General features: G+C 34.2%; 1 protein-coding gene across 8 annotated transcripts in view; it reads right to left on the reverse strand.

The window, feature by feature from the left end:
- Positions 1–27934, reverse strand: part of LOC149552163 (Zincin-like metalloproteases family protein) — a 273149-nt gene that overhangs the window by 204371 nt on the left and 40844 nt on the right. For 5 of the 8 annotated variants that reach the window (XM_089787642.1, XM_089787641.1, XM_089787647.1 and 2 more), the window contains exons 3-5: positions 26132–26295; positions 15135–15225; positions 3205–3384 (exon numbers count right to left, since the gene is read on the reverse strand). In XM_089787642.1, coding sequence (XP_089643768.1) covers positions 3205–3384; positions 15135–15225; positions 26132–26295 — 435 coding nt within the window. Of the gene's footprint in view, positions 1–3204; positions 3385–15134; positions 15234–26131; positions 26296–27934 lie in introns of those variants that run through there. The other 3 variants (XM_089787648.1, XM_089787649.1, XM_089787650.1) reach the window with 2 other exon arrangements.

Below are 27934 nucleotides of genomic sequence, written 5' to 3' on the forward strand. Positions count from 1 at the left end.
TAAACGTCCACTAACTTGTTGATTTTGAACCTTTTAATCGCTTTATATATAATATTGCATGCCATAGGAAATGAAAATTTGCATGCAAACCCACTGAAAATGTCTGATTACATTATATAGTGTGTAATTTGGACTTTTACCTCTTTGCAAATTATATAAATTGTAACCTATCATTTTGATTTGCCAAGGAAATTACAAAGACATGAGTAGAAAAATGATAGAAAATAACAAAAAGAAAACTACGAAAAATCCCTTTAACAGTAAACATATGAAAACATGAAAACATTTACAAGGTTGAGGGCTTTATGTTCTGAAAATGTGCAAAAAGAATACAAACGCCATTATTCAAACAAAAAACTTGGGCAGGATGATTGTCGCTTTAACTAAGCAAAAAGCAATGACAACACAATGTGCGAAAAATTGCATCCAAGAGGTAGAGAAAAACAACTAGAACTAAAGCTTAGGGTTTGTAGAACACAACTCTCCAAATGTCTTCAAGCATGGGCTTGGAGACATGAAAATGCCCAAAACTATTGTATGGTTTCAAGAAGATACAAATGCGGGCCTTGATAAAAACGACTTAAATTTACATGTGAATCTGTACATCAAAAAATAAACAGCTTCGAACCAAATCATGGGTGCAAAAACAACCACAACCTCGCACGATTTGATTTGCAAAAAATAAAAAATAAAAAATCTTGAATTTGTCAAAAAAAAATCAACCTAATGAAAGTTAAGTTTTAACCGACAATTTTCTGTTATTTAAAAAATTGCCAAAAATCAAGGAGGCCAAAAATTGTTTTAAAAAAAATATTGTCGAATCTTTAAAAACCCCATTGATCCACTCTAATACCAGGTTATTATAGTTTTGATATATGCTCTATTTATAACAAGATTACCTGATGTTTTTAAAGAAAACACTCACAAACAAAGGGCAGATAGGAAACTTCCTAAGCTAACTAAGATGAACATTAAAGAAACATTACATTATTTAAATAGCTTTTAGATATCAAGGGCTCCATATCCCTTACTTTTCTAATGGCCAGCTGCAAATTATATGGGTTGAGAGCTTTGACCCATCCTTTCAAAGGATTTAATAAACCATCCATGAATAGTACAATAAGTCTCCTCTCTGAAATGTCCACCACTAAGACAAACAACCTCTAAAAATCTGCAACGTATGCATCCATTGAATCCCACTACATTGGTTGTGCTAACTCCTTGAAATGGAAATCTGGATCCTTCTTGTCAGATCTTTCAATCATTTTTTCTGTAAACTCCTCATAAGAAGATTCCTATCATATCCCATAGGGTAGTCTCTAAACGGAAAATAGTAAACTTTTTGAGAGTTATTCCTACCTCCCAAACCCTAGTTGACCCTTCTAAATTGAGATGTCCAGTTCCTGGCATGTAATCAGCACCCAATGATGTTATGGCCAAGCCAAAATGGGACAGCCAGCAATGTAATAACAGCAACTAACAATCTTCGTGAGATGTCTCATCAAGTCAGCCCCCTTGGCTGACATGCAGTGCAAAACTCTCTAAATAAGAACTCTTAATGATCAATAAATGCAGTTGTACTTCCTACGTGAAAGCACTAAGTGATTCTGCAAACTATCCTTCAACTGTGTAAAGAATTTTGCTCATGAGGCTTTTCATCCTCACAAACCTCTGAGAAATAATCTCCAGCATAGAAACTCTTAAAATCTCAAATAAAACATAAGAAATGAGCTCTTGAAAGCTACTTTTACAATACTTGAAAGGAGTTCAACCCCTTCAACAATTTATGTGTCAGTAAAGATAAGGTAAGATAAATTTATTAATATCCAACAAGAGGGCCTAAGGGACTGCCAGAAACATAGCAGTAACTCAACAAACAGCAGGAGCACCAAATGGTGTCCAGAAAAAGACCAAACAACAAGCAACGAACTGAAGAACCAAAGCAAGAGGAAGCCACCATACCCAAGCAAACAACCCAGCAAACTAGCTGCTCCGATCAACCAGGAAAAAGTCTAGAATCAACAGATAGGCCATAGGGCAGGAGGTCCAAAGACATCCCTGAGAAACTCTAGAAGTGCTAGAGTGCTAGAGGAAGAAAATTGTTGCTGACTGAAGGATCTATGTGATCTCACTACCCTGGGGGACCCTGAAGGGGGCCCATCACCCACTCGGTACCCCGCATGGGGGAACCACTGTAAAGGAGGTGATGAAAAGAATCAGAGTGCGATCTCGCGGGGGGATATCCATTGAAGGTTATGTATCTCAACTTTACAACCCCTCTATAGTAATTCACTTGATGAACAATAAAAGTTAAATCTTTTACTTTAAATTTATTAAGTTAAACGTTATCGTTATTTAAATTCAAGAATCAAATCAAATGATTATAGAAAAAAAAATTTCAGTCATTTTTTAAAAGTTTCCACTGACGTGACTGCCAGTAATGAGTTTGTCAGCTTACCTAACCCAACTCCATCTGACTTATTAAAAATAGTGTCCAAAAACTCCTCCAAAATGTCTAACAACTAACTGTAACTGAAATTGGCTAGGCCAAGTGTCACCGAAATCCCTTAATTTTCACTATTAGCGTACAGGGCCATAGCAGAATAGGGTAACGAGTCATAACAATAGCGCATCACAGAAGCAAGAAAGGGGATATAATAATACATCAGTTCTCTATTTATTAATAATACTAACAGTTTGAATTAGCCACTAGAGCTTGTAAATTAGAAGGCTATTTTACTTATGAGTGGAGGGTGATGATTTCTTTTAATTCCTTTTGGCGTGGGCAAGTAAAACTCATAAGCATATTTCTATGGCCAGAAGTAATTGTACAACTGTACCTGGAAACTAGAAGTCTCAGGATGTATGGTATATATTACTGTAAAATCTAGGCTTCTGAAGCATATTTTAAAGACATAAAATAATTTTCCAACCCAAGAAAAAAGTAGAAAAAGGTACAGCTAGGTATATTCAATCTTCTGTAGTCCCTGAATACCAGTATCTTATATTTAAAATTAAATTGAAAAGAGAAAAATCCTCAGAAGGCACACTTCAGAAAATAAATATTAAAATGCAACCCTTATATTTTAGTATTCAGTCAATGAAAATTGATAGAACTCATCTCTGCTCTCTAAACTCGATGTAGCTAAGCATGTCAATAACTATAATATGTCAGAGTTCATAAAAAGTTTTATTGCTACTGACCTCCAGAAAATCAGAAGGCATCCCAACCAGATCTGAATCCTTGAATAAAAGATAACAATTCTCCTCGCTCAAATTGCAGACAAATGTATTACACAGCTCCCGTATTCTTGCTTTTAACCTGAGAATTTCTGTTCTTCTGCCAGAAGTAGAATTAAGACCTCGCCTCTCAAAATCTTTTACCTGTAGTTAGATATGCTATAGTAATGAGTTTTTAATAAATAGATAAGAAACTCTAGTAGACAGGAAGTAAAATGTAAGCATATTAAGGCAATGGTTTATAACTTTATTACCGTCGAAAACTAGCCTAAACATATTAAGGCAATGGTTTATAACTTTATGACCATCGAAAACTAGCCTAAGAAATATTAGAAACACATTCAAACTACCTAACCCATTGATCTAAAACAGTAATTGCATTGTGGGACACAACAAGAATGCTGGCAACATAGATCAAGGTAAAAGTATAGCCCATTTCAGATAATTGCCTTTTTCTTTTCTTGTATTTTAACAGCATACTCATTTAAACAATTTTTTTACCTTGGTATCCATAATAGATGGAGTAACAATGTAAAATTAATAAATGAATGTGTGAAATTAAAGTGATAATTATTATTACTGTAAAACTAAACTGGCAAAAGACTGATATACAAAAAATTAAAGGGGAATGCCCAACACCATTATAACAATAACAAATGCTATGCACATTGTGTAAAAGAATATAGAAGCTGAAAGTAAGAGTAAGACTATCTAACACACCAGAAAGCAATAAAAACTTTCCTTCACAGTGCAAAACATTATGACTAACGCAGAAGGCAAAAGAGAACAGGCATCCTATTGTTGCCATAGTCTGGATGTCAGTAATATTCTATCATACTGTTTAAGACTGGAAAAGAGTTAGAGCTAAAAGTTTAGTGTGCTCTGCAGTCTCCATTGTTAGACTGTTCTAATATAATTGTACACCATTTATATTGAATTCAGCTGTTGAATTCACCCACAGACCCTGTAGACACATGAAACCTGCAAACAGAATCCACTGTCAACTGTGATGCATCATTCTCTATCTCAAAAGACGGAGCTATGGTTGCTTGAGCAATTTGGGGCCCATGAAACTATGTCCTACAAGTAGTTGGAGATACTGGAACTAGCAGATCAATCAATGGAGGATCCGGATATCCGCCTTCAAACACATCATCCAAAATGCCAATCTTGTCAAAAGAAGACAAGGAAAGAAGTTTCATTACAACTCACCAACTTGTCTTTCAAGTCTCAATTACAACTCCATTTGGCAAATACCTATGCCCTCCAAGTTTCTGAGATAAGGAGATGTGTTTCTGGCCCAAGCTTTTCTTTTACCATTTTTTAGGGGATTATAGGGGTTCACTATCACAAAAATAATCATTATATGAAATTGATATCACATTCATCAATGACATTATAGAACCTCTTTACATAACATTAGACTTCAATTGAAATTTCACATGAGAATGGACACACAAATTAATGAAATATAAATGCTTCCATTGTCAATGTCTGTAGATAACAAATATGAAATAAAACAAAATGACAAAAGGCTACAAGTTTCAAGAGCAAAATGACAGAAACATACAAAATATATAGATGTCACTAATCAGGATCTCCCTCGAGTGGGTTTTTAACACAAATCAAGTCCAACTCTAAGGCACTAGCAAAAGTGGGATTGTCTCATGTAATGAAACCTCCGTGAATCCCTCGTGTGCCTCCTCATTATTAAATTGTATAGCATCTTCAAGATCAACATCCCAATTTGAAGACGACATCGAGCAATACTTAAGGTTTTGTTGATCGTGTATCCACAAGGCACAATGTAAGGCTGCCCCTCTCCAAATGTTTAAAGGTGAAGTTGTTCGTCATAATTGACTAGATGAAGCTATATATGGATCAATTCCTCCCAACAACGGAGGAATTGGCAGACTATTGTATGAGGCAAGTGGCTAGTATACTAAACTCTGGCCCAACCTTGCCATCCCAAATCAACTATCCAGTACGATTAGTTTGAGCTAATTTATCCCTCGTCCTCACCTATAATTTATTGAAAGTTGGACCATAAAGATTAACAAAGGTGAGTCATTATATAAAAATCCTCGTTAGTATACATCTTTTAAGAGGCCTTCACCAACCTTTCTTTCACCTCTTCATGATGAGATGGAGAGACTCTTTAATGCCTAGCTACTAACAATTTGGGATTTAAACCATAGGTTGTCATATGAATTGAATTGTTGATAGTGTTCCATTGTCGTATAACAATACACCTAATATGCTCATAAAATCTCAAAGTAGAATCCCTCTAAACGCAATTTTAAAATTAGGGTTTTTATTCACCCTTTTTAATCATGACAAAATGTCTTATTTTATTTAATCCCCCACCTAGGGATTCAAACTTCACAAGGGGTTAGTATTCATTATAAATTTGACCCCCTTTTAAGTTACAAACTTAATTTTTAATGACTAGGTGCTTGGACAAAATATTATTAAGCTTAACAATTCATTAGGGATTAAAATAATCACTTTTATTATTATTTAAACATTCCAACTTAGAAAATAATTAAATTATTTCTCAATAATTCTTAGCTTGCTCATCTAGACCCTCATTTGATTCTATCGGATACAACCTGTCCACTATTGTTATCTGACAACTGCGAGCTAACTGGCAATCCCTTCCTATAATTTAGAAACTCTCCTTAAAAATAGGAACTATGATAGAAGTGTCTAGCATGACCTCAGAGGTCCTCTAGTATGTCCCTCAGATCAGCTCATCGTCGCCTTTTTCCCACCCATTTCCCCCTCTAGGGGCATGAAGCAACCGCTTGCTACACCCATCTCTAGGTACACCAGATATGTTAGACCTCATCGTGGATTCACCAAACAGTGGCACCCTATCTCCAGTATTACTTAGAGATGGACCCGAACCCCTAGTAGCCTTGGGCCTTATCCTTCGGTGCTGGACTTCTTTTAACTGAGAAAGGATATTTAGTCCTTCTCTCGTCTGTTGTTGTTCCCTTCCTTTGCTTTCTTGTTCGCTCTTTCTCAAACACCATTTGGTGGTCCTACTGGGTTGTTTTTCTTCCTTGTATCTTCCAGTCCCTTAGACCCTTTGTTGGTCTCTTGTTGGACATTAATATCATTATCTTATCTTATCATCTCCAAACAATGGGGATTCCTCCTAAAAACTAGGAGACTACCAAGATTGGTTAAATGACTCTCCAAGCCTTGAAATGCCGTCACAAGTCCCTAAATGAGTTCCCTATCCATCTCATTTGCCTATGGGACCCCATTAATAGGCCAATCTTGTTAGCTAGTAATGACACTAAGGAAGCGTAGTAGCCCACTGCACCATCTTAAATTGCAAGCACTTCAATTTAATGATGGTTTAAGCACCTATTAAATACGAAATCATTATCTCCTTACATCTCTCTTCTTTTCTTCCCCTTTCTTCTTGTTAAGAATGATAGCTATGTGAGAAATTGAATCTATACTTTTGTGCCTATAGATCTATATTACATAATTGATTCATTAATTATATATACATATAATATTATATATATACATATCTTGTTGTTATTATCATATATATATATATATATATATATATATATATATATATATATATATATATGAGATTATGTTGAGAATCAAAATAATGTAACATTAAAATTAAAACTTTACATGGTATCAGAACCAAATTGGTAGAGAAATTTCAAATTTCAATTAAAGGAAAGAAATAATGTCAAATAACATCAAAGTGGAAGATAGACTTGAAGGTGCATCAAATTTTTTCTCTTGGAAAACTCATATTACTACAATTCTGGAAGAACAGGAACTAGAAACCTACATTGAAGAAGATATCCCAGTACCTCAAAATGAATCAGAAAAACTCACCTGGAAAAGATGAAATAATAAAGCAAGGAAAATAATTGTCAATTCAGTAAAGGATCACATTCTTCCCTCTATATCAGATATCAAAAGTGCATATGAAGTATTCAAGATCATAAAAAATACATTTGAGATAATAATTCAAGTAGACTAATAACCTTAAAATCTCAATTACTGAATATTAAAATGGAAATAGGAGATTCTATTCAATCTTATTTCAAGAAAATTTCTGAAATGAAGAAACAATTATCATTCATTGGAAACAAAATAGAAGATCAAGAACTTTCATTAATAGCTCTGAGAGGGCTACCAATGTCTTGGGATATCTTCATACAAGAGGTAAGCAGACCTTCAATTCCTACTTTTGATCAATTGAAAAATGAATGCATAGCAAAAGAATCAAGGTTAATCTCCAGAAGAATCACTTCAAACCAAGAGGGAGAAAATCAAGCTCTTCACATTGTCTCGAATAAACGGAAGAGAAAATCCAATAAAAGGAAATTCAATAATAATAAAAGAAATTTTAAAAATAAAGATTACTCTCAAGTTAAGTGTTATAAGTGTGAGAAGATGGGACACACCTTCAAAAATCGTCTAGAGAGAGAAAATTCTAGCCTCCCTTGCTAAAACAAAAGAAAATGAAAATCAACTATACTATTCCACACTTTCAAGTGAAGTAAATTCCAATAAAGAAACTTGGATTGTAGACAGTGGTGCATCTTGTCACATCTCTGGATTCAGAGATATGTTTGATACAATTGGAACTTATATCACTGAAGGAGTTACAATTGGAGACAACTCCACCTATCTTATAAAAGGTATTGGGACCTGTTCTATCAAATTAAAAGATGGAACTACACTTAATCTAAAAGATGTTTTGTTTGTACCATGTACAAAGAAAAATCTAATTTCTATCTCAAGTCTAACCGATGATGGATATCATATCACCTTCAATAAAGACAAAGACAAAGTACTATACTGGCCTAATAACTCAAATATAAAAAGTGTTATTACCATAGGGTCTAGATTTGGAACATTATATAGATTAAGCCATATTCAAATGCAAGCCCTCAGTCATGAAACATCAAATGTTAATAAGTTATGGCATAGACGACTTGGGTACATTGGGTTTAGTTCACTTCCAAATTTAGATAAGATCACTTATGGTACTCCTAAACTAGATTCAACTCATATAGGATCATGCAAAGGGTGTGCCCTAGGGAAAATCATAAAATGACCTTTTCCCTCTAGTGAACATAGGTCAAAATCAATTTTGGAACTAGTCCACTCAGACCTTTGTGGACCCATGCCCACACCATCTCTAGGAGGATTCCTTTATTATATATCCTTCATTGATTATTTTTCTAGGAAGACTTGGATCTATATTTTGAAAGTCAAAGAATCAAATGAGGTTCTATCAAAATTCAAAACCTTCAAAGCATTAGTAGAAAATCAAACAGGTAAAAGGATCAAAACATTAAGATCAGACAATGGAGGGGAATATACATCTGAAATCTTCAAAAGTTTTTGCAATTCTATTGGGATTAAGAGGGAGTACACAGTACCTTATAATCCTCAACAAAATGGAGTCGCAAAAAGAAAAGATAGAACCATTATTGAAGCTACAAAAGCTATGTTACATGATCAATTATGCATGCCTCATTTTGGGTAGAAGCCTCTAAAACTGCAGTATATATTCAAAACAGATGTCCACATTCAATTCTAAAGAATACCACACCTGAAGAAATCTTCTCAGGAACCAAACCAAATTTTAGTCATCTCAGAATATTCAGATGTCCAATCTATATACACATACCCAAAGAAAAGAGGACTAAACTCGAACCTTCTGGGAAGAGAGGTATATTTGTAGGATATAGTGAAAATTCCAAGGGTTATAGAATTTGTATTCCTAGACAAAGATCAATTGAAATAAGTAGAGATGTAATTTTTGAAGAGCACTCTGCTTTAAAACTTTCAACCAGCATAGAAGATGAACCAAACTCAGATGATGAGGAAATTAGACAAACTGAAAATCAGAGGGAGCACACATCTGAAGAAAGAGAACCAGATATAACTAATGGGAAGAAAAGACCATTATGGGCAAGAAAGATGATTGAAGAAAACAATGTAGAACCAGATGAGATCTCAAAAGAAAGCAAGAGAACTCGAATTCAATCATGTTACACTGCTCTTATAACTGAACTAAACAAAACTGAACCATCAACAACTTAGGAAGCTCTAAATTCATAAGAGTGGAAAGATGCCATGGTGGAAGAATACAATTCCATAATTAAAAACGATGTCTGGGATATTGTACCTAGGCCTAAAGACAAATCAGTTGTATCTTCAAAATGGTTATACAAAATCAAATAAGCCGCAGATGGAAGCATTGAAAAACACAAAGCTAGATTTGTTGCTCGAAGATTTTCTTAGAAAGCTGACATTGACTATGAAGAAACTTTTGCTCCAGTAGCTCGTTACACTTCTATAAGAACAATTATTGCAATTGCAACATCCAAAGGATGGAAGATTCATCAAATGGATGTAAAAACTGCATTCCTAAATGGGGTCATTAATGAAGAAGTTTACATAGAACAACCTGAAGGGTTCACTATGAAGGATAAAAACTTGTATGTATGTAAACTCAAGAAAGCACTCTATGGTCTCAAACAGGCCCCTCGAGCTTGGTATGAAAGGATAGACAACTATCTATCCAAACTTGGATGCTCAAAGAATGAAGCCAACTCACACATATACTTCAAAACCTCAAATGATGAGATGTTAATACTTGTTCTATACATTGATGACTTGCTAATAACAGGAAATGATAAATTAATTGAAAAATGTAAACAAGATCTGACAGCTGAATTTGAAATGAAAGATTTAGGGTTACTACACTACTTCTTGGGATTAGAAGTTAATTAGAAAGACTACATTTTCTTACATCAAGGAAAGTACACTCAACATATTCTGACTAGATTTGGAATGATGGATAGTAAGCCCTTATCTACTCCGATGGAAACAAACTTACACAAGCTTAAAAAAGAAGCATCAAAATCTGAGGACATTGATCCTACTCTCTTCAGACAGATAATTGGATCTCTTATGTATCTTGTGAATACCAGACCAGATATATGTTATGCTACCAATGTCCTTAGTCATTTTATGTGTAAACCTAAGAAGATTCACCTAATGGCTACAAAACATATCTTAAGATATGTATGAGGATCTATTGGCTTTGGATTAAAGTATGAAAACGTTGAGATAAATCTGGAAGGATATACTGACTCAAATTGGGCAGGTTGCTCCTCTAACCGCAAAAGCACTACAGGTTGTTGCTTCAGTCTTGGATCAGCAATGATATCTTGGTTCAGCAGAAAACAACCAGTTGTTGCCTTGAGTTCTACTGAAGTTGAGTATGTAGCTACTTCCATGGGAGCATGTGAAGCAGTTTGGTTAAGGAAACTACTATTTGGGCTATTTGGAAAACCTCTAAATCCCACAGTGATTCATTGCGATAATCAAAGTTGTATCAAGCTGTCAGAAAATCCGATTTTCCACAATCGATCAAAGCATATTGAGACTCCTTATCACTACATAAGAAACATGGTTGGCAGAGATATTATTAAGTTATATTAGTACAAATGAACAGAATGCTGATATTTTCACCAAACCTCTTGCGAAGTTGAAAATTGTGTACTTCAGAGGAAAACTTGGTATGACGACGTTGTAAATGCATTTATTATCTAATATTCATGAATATAAATTGTTTTTTTCTTGCAAGCTTGTATTGTGAAAAGTGACGACTTTACTTATGAAAGGTGACGACCTTTTGTTTGTTCTGATCCTATTATAAAGTGACGACTTTATTTTAGTTGATCTGTCTTCAAACAATGATTGAAGTTAGTGTTATCTTCTATGTTCCCCCGAGTTTCCGGGACGGGGACGGCAGGGGACAGCGGGACAGGTTTCCGGGACGGCATTTTTTTTGCCAATTTTGGGGACGGCGGGGGACGGCAAAAGTGACATTTTTTTTAGTTTTTTTAATTTTTTGTGTGTTAAAAAATTGGGGACGAATGCAAGTCCCCAATGAAGTTTCCGGGACGGGGACGTCCCCGTCCCCGAAATGCTGGTTTTTTTGGGGGGGACGCGTCCCCGGGGAACATAGGTTATCTTTGTTCTTCGGGCTGGATTTTGCCGAACACATTGATAACCTTCATGGTTCTTCAAACCGGATTTTGCCGGACACCATGAAAACCCATTGTTTTGAAGTTAGGGTTATCCTTGTTCTTCGAGCTGAATTTTGCCGGACACATTGATAACCTTCATGGTTCTTCGGGGCAGATCTTGCCGGACACCCTAAAAATCCATTGTGTTTTTTTTCTCTCTTAGTTTAAAAAATTATGATGATTACACCTTATTGTGTAAGTTAAATTTATTGTAATTTCCCTTACTAAAGAGGGAGTGTTAAGAATGTTAGCTATGTGAGAAATTGAAACTGTACTTTTGTGCCTATAGATCTATATTACATAATTGATTCGTTAATTATTTATTTATATATATATATATATATATATATATGTATATATATATATATATATATATCTTATTGTTATTATCATAAATATATATATGTTGAGAATCAAAATAATGTAACATTAATATTAAAACTTTACACTTCTCCTTTCTCCTAGGTGAAATTAGGGTAAGACCTACTTGATCCTCTTTGAAGCTCTTATTTTCAAGGTGTAAAGCTCGAGGAAGGATCTAACCACCTAGGTCCTCCCTTTTCTTCATCCAATCACTCAGAATCTCTTATTTGCACCGAAATGGCTATTTCTTGGATTTTGTACTAGATTTTTGGGATCAGGACCTGTTTTAGGATCCCAAAGGAATCTCGAGGGTTCTAGGCCCTAGTTGGCAAGGACACAATGTGCCCCTTGTGGACCCTATGTTGGGTCCATTATTTGGGTTTCGTGTCTAAATAGTTTCGAGGTGAAAACACTTAGATGATTCATCCTGCAAGAGTTAGTCAATTCCAAGCCCTTTATAAACCCCTCCATTCGCTCTATTTCTCATCCAAGCATCCACAATCTCATGCGCACTGGCTCTCAAGCATTCAAGTTTTCAAGCATCTTTCAAGCAACCCTGCATTGAAGACCAAGGATTCAAGCATCAAGCCATTGAAGGAGTTTATCTAACAAGATCTTCAATATCCTTTGTTGTATCTTCTACATCAATTCATCTTCATCTTCTTGATTCAAATCAATTGGTGAAGTAAGCAAACTACATGCGATTCGAGAGATCCTACTATTGTAAGGTGAATTTGTATATTTGTTTTACATTTCTGCAATTCAATCATTTCAATCCAAGGTTAATTCCTAAATTGGAGTTTGACCAAGGTAAACCCCCCATCAACAAACATAAACCTTTTTTTAAGGCTTCGGATCTCAAATTGGTGAACAAGTTACAAATACAAATATTTTAGCTCTCTTCGGAACTATGGAATAGGAATCAGCGTTGGATACATTCTTGCAAGGTCAACCAAGTCATCCCTGTCGACAGAAGTCACCCGTGTCAAATCGTTGATCGATTTCTGGGTTTCACAAATTTCAGCATTTCAGGCCCAAATCTGAGTATTTATTAGTTTTAAACAGCACAGCAAGCATAAAATCAGATCTAAAAGGTGTGTCCTCTATTCTTCTTTGTCATTTCAACATATCTACTTATTTCATTTACATATCTAGCCCTAGTTCTCATTGTTTCATATGCTTTTCAAGGACTTTTGCATCTTTTCCCCTATTCTACCCCACTAGATCTAGCTTGCATTGGTGCTGCTTTCTCACTTGGCTAGCATTAATCTTTCTAGATCTAGTCTTCTAGAATTGGGATTGAAAAGATCAATTTCCTTGACTCCCTCTTTGAGTTATGTAAGTGTAGTTATGTGATGAATTCAGGTTTATATTCCTTGATACACATTTCCTGCTTAGCACCCACTATGATATTTTGTCCAGTTTTTTACCACAAAAACTATAACATGCAATTTTCAATGGCTTATTATTACTCTTGTATCGATACCAACAATTAGTAACAATAAACTTACTAATCCTTGTTTAATCTCAATAGAATTGCAAAGTTATTCCATTGCCTAATTTGATGTATCATGTCAACCGGTTCATGCTTTTGCGAATAGACCAACTTGCAATTGATATCATTCACGCCCATATAAACAACCGCTCACTACATATGCTAATCTTTGATATTAATTTAATGTTAATATTGGTTTGCTCACATACAATTTCAGTCCTGCAGTGATGCTTATTTTAACAAGTTGCAATCTTTAATTAAAACTTATTAAAATTATGTATAGATTACAGTTACAAATGACCACCTATATATCTCTACCTTCTACCACTGTTGCCTTTAACTAATCCACCTTCTTAATTTCCTTCAATAGATTGTTCAACACATGAACATAACATAGAGTTTTAAAAATGTGCTTATAAGCGCCTTTACCATCATGCCAAATAAACTATATACAGGGGTTGTAAAGGTCAACACTTCTACAACATTAGAGGCCCCAACCCCTTCTATGGTATCCCTCAAAATCTGAAATTGCAAATTTGCATACTTTCTCTTCCTCAAAATGTCAATGGTTCCAAGAAAATAAGAGCCAACTTAACATGTAATGTGTATAAATGAATGTTTGATGTCTAGTATTTATTTGTCCACCAATCCAGGATGATGAAGTAACCATCCCTTCTCTAAGCTTGTCACATTTCTTCCATCAATGCAATCAACTTAAAATATTCTCTATCAAGAAGGGCAGTGTGTAGCTTATGTACTGTAAGTGGAATTAATAAAGTACCAACAACTATCACATCTTTAAAGATTTGTTTAAAATAGAGAGAACGTGCTACATGAATGGTATGGCATAAACATAAACAAATTAGGAATGTAAGACTCGGCCACCTTTCATGTTTAACTTTATACATTAAACAACCTTGCAACACTGGTATTTCTTTATCTTTCCCTTAATAGAAGTGAAACCCTATCTCCTTTGACTTCCAACAGCTATTGCTATGATAGACACTGATATACTAGGTTGCATACTCCCCCTTGGAATTCCTTTCTTTCTTACCTCCCTCCATATGCAACCTAATTATCTCAGTCTTCTCGTATGAATTAATAACCTTGTAACCTAAAACCCCTAGTCCACTTGTGCACAAAAGATGAGAATACATTCTTATATAGCTATTCCTATAGTCTTTCTTTCACACATTACATGACCATACTCTACCTACTAAACACATTACATGACCATACTCTACTACCCACTAAATATTTTGTCTTGTTTGTGTCTATGTATTTTGCAAATTGTAAGAACTTTTAGGGCTTAAATGAGTCTATTGCATAGTTGAGGAGTTCAAAAGACTATTCAAATGGCTCACTTGAACTTGCAATCTCTACTATACTCCCACTCTGAAAAGAATCCCAATGGCAGCCATACTTGGATCAAATCTAGTTCTTTGGAATATAGATACATATTCACCCAAAAAAGAGTGGTATCTGGACCAAAATAATGCTCTGCAGTCATATGTCAGTATGATCACCAAGCATCACTATTGAAACCTGATAATACTTCAAGCCTATCTATAACACCTGAAAATTGAAAAAGAAAATGCACTAGAAGATTGAAAATTAATACGATTTGAACAGTTAAACATCACACAAAAAGTACAATTATACAAAAACATTAATGCCAAATCGACAAACAGAACCAAAACTACCTTTCAGAAACAATTGAATCCATTTTATTTATTCAATTGTATTCAATAAAAAATTATTCCGTAGATAAGACTGCTAAATATGGTAAAACCTAACTCACCAAATATGTTACAGTATACATAAGAAGGAGAATATGAATCCGTTCAATCCTTGTATTCAACAACAAATAAAAATAATATATTCAATGGTGCAAAATAGATATCCTAATCATTGAAAAAGGCTCAAGTAAATACCAAGTGGTTGACATAGCGTCGAGCTTCTGGATCTAGCCATTCCCCTCTCGCTGCAAATAATTTCACAACACGATAAACATCTTCTCGCATGCTGATCACCTTGTACAAAGAAAAATCTAAGTTACCATAATGGTAGCTTATGTAAAATAAATAATATATAATATATTTTAGGGAATATCAAATCTAAAATATAATTCTGGAGAATAAGTAGCCTACAAAAAATAAATTGCAGAAATATAATTCAAATTGTAAATATATCCAACCACTTAAAATAAAATTAAAAGTATGTAAATTTATCCAAGTACTTGAACATAAAATTAGATATTTAACATACTAATTCTTGCCTCTTGATAATGTATGCAGTTAAATACCAATCACCGAAATCAATAGATCTTGCACATAATCTATATAGTAAGGCATGCTTAAACATAGTATTCCTGAACTTTAGTGATGCCTTTTTATGCATCAATTTGCTTTGTATATAATTTTCGTCACTAAGTACCTATCAATGTTATTTATAGATAAACTTTGGGGTTGTACTAATCCAAGACCGACACCAGATTGCATTTGAAAGTCATGAAATCTCGGAAGCTGAGCGGTTGTATTTCATCTACGATAAAGAAATGCTTGCCATTATGCACGCCCTGATGAAGTTTCAACAGCACTTTGTCTGTGTCAAGTTCGTCATCTATACTAACCACAACAGCCTGAGGTATTTATTGGAGCAAAGAGAGTTGAATGAAAGGCAATAGAAGTGGATAAGCAAAATCTAGGCATTTCATTTTGATATCAAGTATATGAAGGGAAAAAATAATGTTGTGGTGGACACTATGTCAACCACTTCGTATTACTACAATTATATTTTATTACTATTTCTTATTGTTTTATATTAATAATAATTGTAATATATGATTTTATTATAATATCATTCAAATGGTTCTACACCTAATGTTCTCTTATATGATCCTTCACAACTCATCATCAATGACTAACTATCCGATTAGTTATCTTTTCCTTTAATCAATATCACTTACAATTGCAAGTTGTTCTCCAGCTAATCAATGACATAGTCAATGATTGCATAGAAACTGTTTGGAGGATGTCATTTTTAAATCAATACACTGTATTATTAATGTAAGCTGCAATCTTGAATAACTCCAATCTCTCTTAAGCGATCTGTAGAACAGCTATTGTTATCATCAATTATAGTCTTACCTGCTTCCATCGATATGACCTTTATTAATATTAAGTCAATTGTCTAATGTTCCATTCTGATTAATAGTCTTGATCTTCATCATCCTTTTTAATTTCACCGGCCTAAACAATATCTTTAACCAGATGTTTATTTTTCTTGCTAATTGATATCAGCTCTAAAGGATCTATTATAGTTTTATGATTGAATTTTGTAGGCTCGTTTCCTTATATAATAAGTTTAAACCTTATTTTAATCATATATCTTTATGTTACGAGGATTCCTGGAACCCAAACTTGGAAGTGCCATCTATGCATAACATAGTTGTGCTGATAAGAACGATTATTAATTGTGATGGACGTGGATATCGGAATGTGCCTTGATGCATTAACCATTTGATCAACAATTGATGTCATCATTATATAACAATAACAACTTCCCTTAACCAAACCTAGACATTCATCATTTGATCACTGCAGCAAGGGAAGAATCCTAATCTGAATTGCAGTCTCATAAAGTTTGTCTGAAGAATACTTGGTCTCATCATGTAGGGTGTTCCATATTGTTTGTAATGGGTCTCAATGCTTCCTTGATTGAAGATGCACCAAGATCCCATGTGAATATGTGGAATGATTTAACATATTTCCCATGCTTCACGTTGATTGAATTCATTGTCATTCATTCATCATGTAGCTTCTGATGATCAAGTTCCAAAAGCTATAGCACCAATGATTCTTAATGTAGTCTGGCAGTCAATCCTTTGAAAGAACAACCTTGTGATGCTTATCCTTAAGGTGAGTTATCCAATACAGTATGGACTCTATCTTCATTGAAAAAAATCCATCAATAAAACTCTTACACCTTTCTCTATGCATCCAAACAAATAGTTTCCATTGTTGTCACTTTAACATGAGTGACTTAGAAACTTGGTAGGAATCTTTATTTCTTCTACCCAAATGTAGGAATCCTAATCTGATTTGTAACTTTCTGTAATTTGATTGAAGAATGTTGGTGACATCCTTGTTAGGATTTGTCCCTTCACTCCAATCTTGTCTCCATCCTTGATTGATTAAAGATATACCAGGATCCCAAGCCTTGTGCTCCTCTCCCAAGAAGATCTTCTCTTAATTTCTGCAGACAAAATTTCAAGTTATCATCATCTCTTTTATTGTTACTAGGTTCCATGAAGGACTTGATCTCTATGCCTTGTATTCTTGACAATGAGTTCTCTTCTGGTCTTCTTATCTAATTTCCCTATTCAAAATGATCTGACGTTTTATGACTTTTAGATGCTTTTATATCTTTATTGCTCATTCTTTGTATTTCATTTTTTAGATGCTTTTATATCTTTATCTTCCATTCTTTGTATTTCATTTTTCCATATTTTTAATATCAACTTCCCTCTTTTATCAGCTGTTGTTTGGTGAGGTTGGATAATACGAAGTAACTCATTTACTTGTATTCGAGATATATTCTTGCTCACTTCTTGACTTGGTAGAGGATGTCACAAACTTATTAGGATGTAGGGAACAACAATGGGTGCCATTATGTCCTTTGATTTCCCTGGATATGTTATTCTCAATACATGATCTAGGAGATGGAGTAAATGTAACCTTGTGATCTTCATGAATCCAAGTACTCTTACTTGTGATGAAAAGTTACATAAAGGATTGATTGTTTGTTGAGATGTTGAATGATCATTTCTTGACTAGACTTTTTCTTGGGTTTCATATTTTATAACTACACCTTCCTCTTTTGATGTTACCAATTTTAATGCCTTTGTCTTATTTGGGATCACTAATGAATCTGTTGTATTGCAATTATTCATCTTGTAATCCTTAAGGTGTTTTTGTTCTTTACTTCCCCTTCTTAGGTCCAATATGAATTATTTGTTCCCTAGCCTAGTACTTCCCTCCTAATTCAATGTAGGCCTCTAAAGATATATCCAATTAAAGACTGTTATTTAACCAATCTAGTTGCATTTGCTCATGTAGATTGACTAAAGTAGTTTCAGTGCTCTCTTATTGTTCTCCCTTAGCAAGAAAATTAGGGAGCATTGGTCTAAATTAAAAAATATGACAATTTTGAGAATTCATCCTTGCCTCTCTTTTTTTTCCTTGTTTTCTATGATTGTTATTGATCATGGTGTATTAATAATCCAAATCCAATAGATGAGCTACTTTTTCTTGAGTGTTTCTTTGTTCTTTGATGATATAATCCATGCAATCATTAAGTCTTTCATTTTCTCCCAATTTTAAACATCTTCGTTATACTTCCTCAGTTGTTAATATTTTTATTGATCTGAAAAATGTTCCCCATTGGCTGGCAGGTTCCATTACTCTGCTACCAATTGTAATGTCCCCTTTTCTATATTTCAGGACACTAAGAATCTTATTCCACAACTCTTTGCTTATTGTGGCAAATAGATGATTATAAAGCAATTGAAGATAATATATCTTATAATGTTTTATAAAGAGTTTGTAAGCAAGTAATGGAAGATAATTCTTCAATCCGCTTTATTTATGAGTTTATATCAGACAAGGTCAAATTATGATGCTGCTATGCAACGAATAGAGTCTTATGTCATATCTAATATAACAATATTCCTATGCAATGATGCTGGTTGTGTGTACAGGTAATTCACACAGTCTCTTGGTAAGGTAAAACTCTGCAATCTCTTTAGTAACAGACTTGATTACTTACAATGTTTAAGATGTTGTGTCATGTAATGTCCCCTGCAAGGCTTTTGGTATTAGGGGCTGATTCAATCACAAGATGCTTCAATTCTATCTAGATTTCACTAAATTTGTTAAACTGATATCCAAACTAAGTTAAACACTTGACAACTTGTCCCTCTGTGATATGAATTTATACTTGAAAGTTTGGTAGAGCCCAAGTGGATAATTTCTAGTAATTGATCTTCTTATATAATAAATTGATCAATAGCCATGTGGCATGTATACTGATTTACAAATAAATGGATACACTGGGTAATGACTTGTAGAAATGATGTTATTATTGTTGTTTATATCAAACCAATGCAAGTTTTATTGTACTGTTATAAAGCCTGTCCTATGTATTTGTGGATTGCATATATATATATATTGGAATATGATGAGGCAATTGACTCAGTTCTTCCTCCTGTGGCTAATGATCTATTATTTTGAATTTTATTTTAAAGTAAATCAGACGCTGGAGTTTAATACTGGAAAGGTTAGGTGTAAAGAAGGTTCTATTCTTAATATATATAAACAGCCTGGACACGGCATTGTCTTGTCTTGTGTTCTATATTGGAATTTGATGAGGCAATTCACAGAATCCCCTGCTGGGGTTAATGATCTATTATTTTATTGTTTCAGAGGGAAGTCAACTATGTTAAGATGATTGATCAGACAAGAGGACCAAGATTCATGGGATGGAGTCCTATGTTGAAGGATGAAGATATAGCTTGCTTCCATGAGACCAAGATAGTTGCACACATCTAGATCAATGTCTTTAGAAGTGATTCTTTGAAGAGGAAGGATCAACATTTAGAGGGAGTCTGAAAAACCATCTCAGGCAACTTTGAACGAGGAGATCTGAAGATTGATATCTAATTTAAGAGTCTGACAAAGATGCAATCTTGTGCTGGTTCCCAAAACTGCAGATTGGAAATCCAAGAGCCTACCATATCTACAATAGGATTCCGCAATCAGTTCTAGCCAATGAACGAGAATCACCTTGATTCCCCTGCACTTTAGACTCCATTACACCCAAGAGGGTAGACCTTCACCTCAAGTTGATTGCTTAGTTCAAGGCTTTTCTATAGCGAAATTAAGCTTTGGGGTTCTCGGGCTGGCAAGGTCTTTGAACTCGATTAATATGGAGTTATGTGATAGTTTGAAATGAATGTTTTGTATAAGGTTTTTAAAATGGATTTGAGATTTGTAAGAAGGAAGTTATAGATTTTCTAACTTCAAATATAAATCCAATACTTCAATAATAAAAAGACTCGTGCTTTAGCTTATTCGGGCAACAGTGTCATCTACAATGAAGATTATAACATACAACTTTATAATGTTCTATGCACATAAACTATAAAAAGTTTAATAATAAAGACGTGACAGATCAAATATATATACACAATTCTAAACTAGTCCAAATTGTGCTTTAACTCCTAAGGTTAGAGAGACAGACTGGACACAAATTCGGAAACAATTAAATATTTCACAATATCAGTGATGATCGAGTTTAAAAAGTCGTAGATAACCTCGTCCACTAATCTAACATAAATTGTTTACGAAAAAATTTTATAATGATTATAAAGGACCAATCAACTCCTATTTAATTCTCCATGCCATTTAAATAATCAAAAAGCAACAAGCTTTTATAAATCATCGAAATATAATATTAGAATATATTACAAAGTCATATTAAAACTCCTTATCCCTCCATACAAATGAATATATGAATATCGAATGTGTATGTATCTTTCTTTTTTCCAAAATGAATTCAATATATATACCTCATATATGTTGGAGTGTGACTTTTCAAAATGAAGAAATATATCTTTTCATAACTAAATCAAAACTCTTTGGATTTTAATTTCCTAATTATTACATGAAACTTTTAATTAGTTTCTAAAACAAACCCATCCTTCAAAAATAAATACACTCCTATGTAAGAATCCCTGCTTGGTTTGATCTAATAAGTTTAACTGGGACTAAGGAATTTTGTCAAACAAATGATATGCAATCACAGATTTCAAGCAAAGGTATTAGTATTATTGTATCATCTCTTTACTAACTCTTAGCATGGATATCATAGGATAGCTAGAACAATAATGCAAAAGTGAGCTCATAAAATACAATTAATAGGGGCACGAGACCATCAGTTTATAGTATTGATTTAAACAGTAACAGTAAACACCAGAACCATAATACAACACTATTGACAAACTCCAAATTCAAATAAAGATGAATATAGAAATACAACAACTGGTATGTGGTTTTAGCAAATGTAGTACAAACCCGATTAGTTATGGAGAATACCACTATGGGACCCGACTGTACTGTAAGAGCTTGTTCCACCTTTAACTTCCATCCACCTATTCCTATATGCCGAACATCATCAGTTGGTATGCTCGACCCAACTGAAACTTCATACACACCACCTCCTGAACCCACAGCTGATGCGTAAACCCTTAGTGTAAGTTACTTGAATGGAGATGGTGTCCGCTATGATACCCGTGCCATTGTTCTCTAGCTAACGGGTCTATAGTAACTATGTGCGGTACCTACTATAGGCTTCATGCATAGGGTCAGCCTGCTATTTCCAACATTTTTGTGTCTACTCTACTACCTATTCTCTGTTGGTGATTGAATCCGAACTAATACAAAATACTTAACACCAAGAATTACCTTTACTGTTTTGGGTTGGAAATGTCAGTCATGTCGACTTGCTTGTCTTCCTATTTGAGCATCTACACATCCCTATTGCCCCAGTCTACCACTCAACGTCTATTTTGCAACCAATTCTTTGAGTATTCCAGTCTACTGATAGCTCCCAACATGCTACTTGCGACTTAATTTTGTATATCAAAGGGTGAGAAACTGGGTTTGCGTCCAGCCTCACTACTTTCCTGAAGGGGTTTTGTCCTTAGGAAAATTATCTAGTCACATTTAAGAAACTCTTAGGATTTGAGAAAATAACATATGTCCATGGTCTCAATCCTAATGCAAATACTTTCTTATATAAGCTCGAAGTGAGGGAAGATGCACACAACTTAGCAATGTGCGATAAAAGACTATTTTGTCTTCTAGTCACTTAAGTCATTTTGTCATAAAGTGACTTTAAATAATAAAGTACTTTATAAATCAACTTAATAAAGCAACGTGACTTTAACCTTAGAATTTCCCACTTAAATATCTCCTCAACTGAAACCAAAAGACCTTTGTGACTGGCTGGCATCCTAAAACAAATGTCGTTAGCCTATCCAGATGGAAAGATAGACCAACTAGGTGCCAATAGGTCTAGCGCAAAGAAGGGGACATTACATCCTAATTGTTTTTTTTTTTTGACTTGTAAGCATAGAAGACTTCCATTCCGATCTCTCTATGATGTCATCTTGAGGGCAGACAACATGCACAGTTTACTTGAAGGGGATAAGATAAAGTAGACTGCTGGTTTTTTGGTTAAGATACATACCAAAAGATTAGAAATGGAAAGGAATTTGGAAATTATCTAGTATGGTTGTTCTCTGGTCCCTTAGATTGCTCTAGTCTCGCAGACGTCATTAAAAAGCATTCATTCATTCGTATCCTTAATCAATTACTCCGGATGGCACCCATAGCTGACGTGAATTTGTCAATAGTTCAAGCCTTCAATTTATTAACTTGTGTCATAATATATTCCTGCAACGTATATGTGATAGATTTTCGATTTCAATTTTATTAACCTATGTCGCCACATCTATGTCGCTACTTCAATTACACCCAATATTTTATGTGAATAATATATTGCTAATAACAAGTATATGTGATCAAATCTTCGACTTTCAGACCTGTATGGTGTTGTCATTGACCAATATATTCATCAAGAATTTTATATGCCACCAGCCCTTGATGTGTGCAAGGAATCACATTTGCGATATATATCTTGCTATTTACTTTTTCATTCATACTTGATACCTTATGGCATTTTAGCATATTGTTTGCCTCTATTGGAGCATTAATTCCAAATTCTGCCATAGAAGTCTTCTTATATGGCATCGAATCTTGTATCAGGTCTGGTCTTGGTAGATTTGATAATAACCATACTTTCTCATCCTCATCTGCAGACCACAACAGAATCGCTTATTATTATTAATAGTGATTCGTTTATCTTTATTTGTAAATCTCCAGTATGTGCATCGTATATGATACTGCAACGGTGAACCTAGACATTAGAGTGGAGAAATGACCAAATCAAGTGATGCAAACTTCGTCGGTTCCTAATAATGTTGGCTATATGGATTGAAGTCTTCTAGACGTATACCAAGCAGAGCATCATATCTCTTAAAGACACCGCTTTGTCTATCATGTGCATGTATCCAGAAAGTTCATTTTCACTTTCAAAGATATCTGAGGGGCAACTCCTTAAAAACTATGCTTCCTATTTGATTGGAAGCAGCCTTTGGTGCTTTACCTTTCATGTATGTTTTCCAAAACGCCAGATTTGAGATATTTCGGGCCTGCTACCAGTTTGTCTTTCTTCTTTATTCCAACATTCATCAGTTCTTTGATCAATATTTCTTCTATGTCTATGCAAAAGCCAAGCTCATCTATTTTATACTGATCAACTCTGCCCTGCTTGAGACACTTCATATGTTGTCCTTCAGAAATATTATAACCACTGCTGTCACAACTGAACTTCTTACCAGCACGTAACACTGTGAATACTGTCTCCAAAGCAAATTTCTGTGTGATGGGAAGTAACTCCGTAGGAATCCTACGGTCATTATCTCTGATGCTAACAGAGTCATTGAGGAAGAGAAAAATGTCTATGGTTGTAGCTAGTTGTGGCGAACCCAGCCTGAGCCTTATTGATGGAATTTTCCAAAACATCAAAAACCAAATGATATAGACCACGTGGTCCAGTGAATGTTAGCAGATGTTGAAATGCTGTCTGTTAAAGACTTGTTGTGATGATATCAATCTGTTACACGTATTCATCAGGTTCTTTCTTCATTCTTCTAACTGTTCAACATTTGATATGTATGAAATGATCTTTCATTCATTATCTGTGAATAGCACTTTCAAACAAGCTTCTTCCTTTAACACGTAATAAGCATATGCTCTACTATAAGTAGTGACCTGTTATGTGAAATGATAGCCAAAACAGTAACATCTTATTCCAAAAACATTTTTAGTGGACAAGAGTTCAGAGGTTTCTCTCTTCATAAGCAATATGAAAATTTGACTCATAGGTAACCAATAATGCTACCAAGGGTGCATGAATTCACACAAACTCTTGTACACATTCAGCTGGTTATGACCTTTAGTTGTTTTAAAACATATTGTTTGAATATAAGTAGCAGGTAAGATCTAAAGATTCTCCCTCTGCCATGGTGCCTGGGATCTAAATTTTACAAAATTTAGAGTTCCATCACCTTGGACAAGGAGATCTAAAGGTTAGTGTTGACTGCATGAGTTCTTATTTGTAAAGGGAAAGTTCAAGGTAAAATCCCTCTTAATTCATTCTTTTCCATAAGATAACTTATTCCACACTCTTGGAGTATCTATGGCGGATCTACCCTTTGATATGGTTCATGATGAATGTCATATGTGTGACTTTATGACTTTATAGGCCCCCTGTGTACATTAACAAAAGGTGACGATCTTCTAATAATACAAACTTGCATCTAACATAGTAAGGTGAGGACTCTACAATGTTCAGTATAATGATGAATATCATGTGACTTGATAGTTGTATACACGTCATGAATATCTAACAATGTAAGGTAACTACTCTACAATGTTCATTATCAGGGTGAATATCATGTGACTTGATATTCATATAGATGTCATGATAGTTAGCATCTCTTGGACATTTTGATAGATATCATGAGACGTGATATCTATTGTATATCATTATGTTCTTTATGAGATAATCATGATGGATATTATGTGACGTAATACCTATGGACATGCCATGATGTGTTATGGCAGACATCATGAGACATGATGTTATTGCACATACCATAACTAGGCTATAAGAATGTCACTTGATATTCTCTATATTCCTTGATATTATGAGTTAGGTAATATCTAAATTGATTTATACTTGTTTATCTTCCCTAGCTAAGAGGGAGTGTTTATATATTATAGCATCAGTTAGATACAAGGATAACTGATTGTGGTGACTGTATGCATATGTGATTGTATGTATGTATATCAGTTCACTATGTGAATTGACATACATGCATACATACACACTTGCATAATTCTTGTGATCAATTAGAATTATCATCCATATACCATGGAGACAAGCAATTATGCTTGCATTCAATCAAAACTATACATACCAAATTAAGTATGCAGAAATCTGCATTTACAGATTATATTCTCTTGGTGATCGAGTAATGATTTCTTGCATAATATCGATCAAATAATGATCAGATGCATTCACATTAAGTCATAATACGATCAAGCAGATGATCCATTTAAGTTTATACAGATCGACGACTTGATATAAATCATGTTTGGTTAAGTATTAACTGAACTCATTTTTATAACTTTAATAATTGTTTATATCAACAATCAAGTCATTAGCGGACATGAGACATATCCTCTCATGACATCCCTTTTGGTTTCATGTCTTTTTGAAACAATTCTTATACCCAGCCAAACAACCAAGAGAGGCATCAAAATTGACAAATGCTCTCTCTCCCTTGGGTTGCTGATTTCTAACTTGAAGAAAAGAAGTATCTCAGCACCGTATCTATAGTTTAACAGTTAACCCCCAACAAATCTTGAGAGTGTATCAAGGTATATATTTAACATTGAACTCCATTCAGTAGTTGCATACAAAAATATTCTCTTCCATGAGCAATTAATTTCACATACTTTTTGCTACCAAATTAATTTCATTGTTGTTTTAAGACATCTTCTGAAATGTTGTCATTCATTTACAGTTGTTCCGTTATTTTAAAAAATATATAAACATTTTTAAGTTTGATAAATATGTCAAATGAAAATTCTCAATATCAAGTGGAGAACCAAATCTTGAAAAACTTAAAACGGTTACATTATAGCAAAGGCAAAAATAGCATATCGACAATCAAGACCTGCAATTCACATTGTGTGCATCAATTCTTCTCTCTGCTTCAATACTAGCTTCCTGAACATCCTTTGAGGGTGAGACCATTCTTGGGAACACACATGATTGCACTAGATGCAACTGCTCTGCTTCTAATTCAGCAAGCGGTGCAATAACATTGGAATAGGAAACCTGCAAAGAATTCTCAGTTAAAAACACACAAAATAGCTATGAGCATTCTGCTCATTTTCATGAATAGGTTATAACTTTTTGCCATGTTGAGAAGCCAAACAGACCTCTAAGCTATGTATCAGAGCTAATTGCAAACTTATGTACCCAAGCAGGGAAAACTACGATTAAAAAATAAAAACTACAGATATTGAACTGATGATGAAAGAAAGGATTCAAGAAGAGAAAGTATGTCCCTAAATTATTGTATTCCGTATACTACTAAAATGACCAAGTATAACTGTTAAATTTTCCGAGTGCATTAAACAGATGCTGTACTCAAAAGAAAAAATAACTGCAAAGTAGCTTAAAATGAAAGCTATAATCCGAACAGCAAACCAGAGTACACCATGTCATGTCCCTTTATATTAAGGGAATTGTTTTGAAGTAGCTTAAAATGAAAACTATGATCAGAACAGCAAACCAGAGTATACTGTGTCATGTCCATTTATTTTAAAAGAACTGTTTTATATTTTGGCTTCATATATGTAACTTGACAACCTATTTCTAACTTGTGGACCTATTTGGGGGACTCAATTAACTTTATTTTGGGCCAACTTCTTTGTTAATGGAAGTGTGAACCTCATAATTATTCAGCTCTTTGAGCAGTTGTAATCACCAATCAATCACTCATCTTCTTGTTTGCATTTACAATTCCAGTTGGACTTGGATCTTCTCGTTATGCAGTTTCAGAGGTGCAAGATCCTCCCTAGTCTGCCTGTGTATGCTTCAAATTTCTGTAGTCTCCTTCAGAGACAAATTTGAGGTTATTTAAAGATCATACCATCCTTCCGAGCCCACAGTTCTGCAATTCAAGTGTTATGTTCTGGGATAATGATATAATCTGCATCAATTGTATCTTCACTTCTAATAACATTAATTAATATTTGCCTCCTCGTTTATGATATGGGCGACTGTGAATAATGTTGGCACGATCCATTTAGATAACAGAGGAGTCTATCTTTAGCAATTACATTTATATGTTTGATGTTAAGCCATTTAGGAAAATATATTACTATTTCAATCTTTGCAGTCAACCTTATTGTTCGGTATGGGTGCATTACTGATTGTGAGCACATACAAGCCACTGTGTGAGTCTTGTGCAGATCTGTAAATTAATAATCTCAAGGAGTTCAATATAAATTTGAATCAGTTAATACTTAGTTTCCAAGCTCAGACCCACTTTTAATAGTTGGTGATATTGATAAACATCCACAAACATTGAAGATATAATATTGCCAAGATTGACACTTTATTTTCCTGAGCCTCTAATATCACAGAAGAGGATTGTAATTGTTATTTCCGAACTGACTATAGTTCCCAGATTATTGCCAGATTAATTAAATACTAGCAGTCCATCTATATTGCTGAGATCGATATTTTATTTTCCTGGGCCTCTATTATGACAGAGGTGTCTATCTTGAGCAATTACATTTATATGTTTGGTGTTAAGCCATTTAGGAAAATATAATACCATTTCAATCTTTGCAGTCAACTTTATTCTTCAGTATGGGTGCATTATTGATTGTGAGCACATACAAGCCACTGTGTGAGTCATATGCAGATCTGTAAATTAATAATCTGAAGGAGTTCAATATAAACT

This window comes from Cupressus sempervirens, chromosome 6 (genome assembly GCF_028749045.1).
Source record: "Cupressus sempervirens isolate cs-2001-9-10 chromosome 6, ASM2874904v1, whole genome shotgun sequence".
Classification (NCBI taxonomy): domain Eukaryota; kingdom Viridiplantae; phylum Streptophyta; class Pinopsida; order Cupressales; family Cupressaceae; genus Cupressus; species Cupressus sempervirens.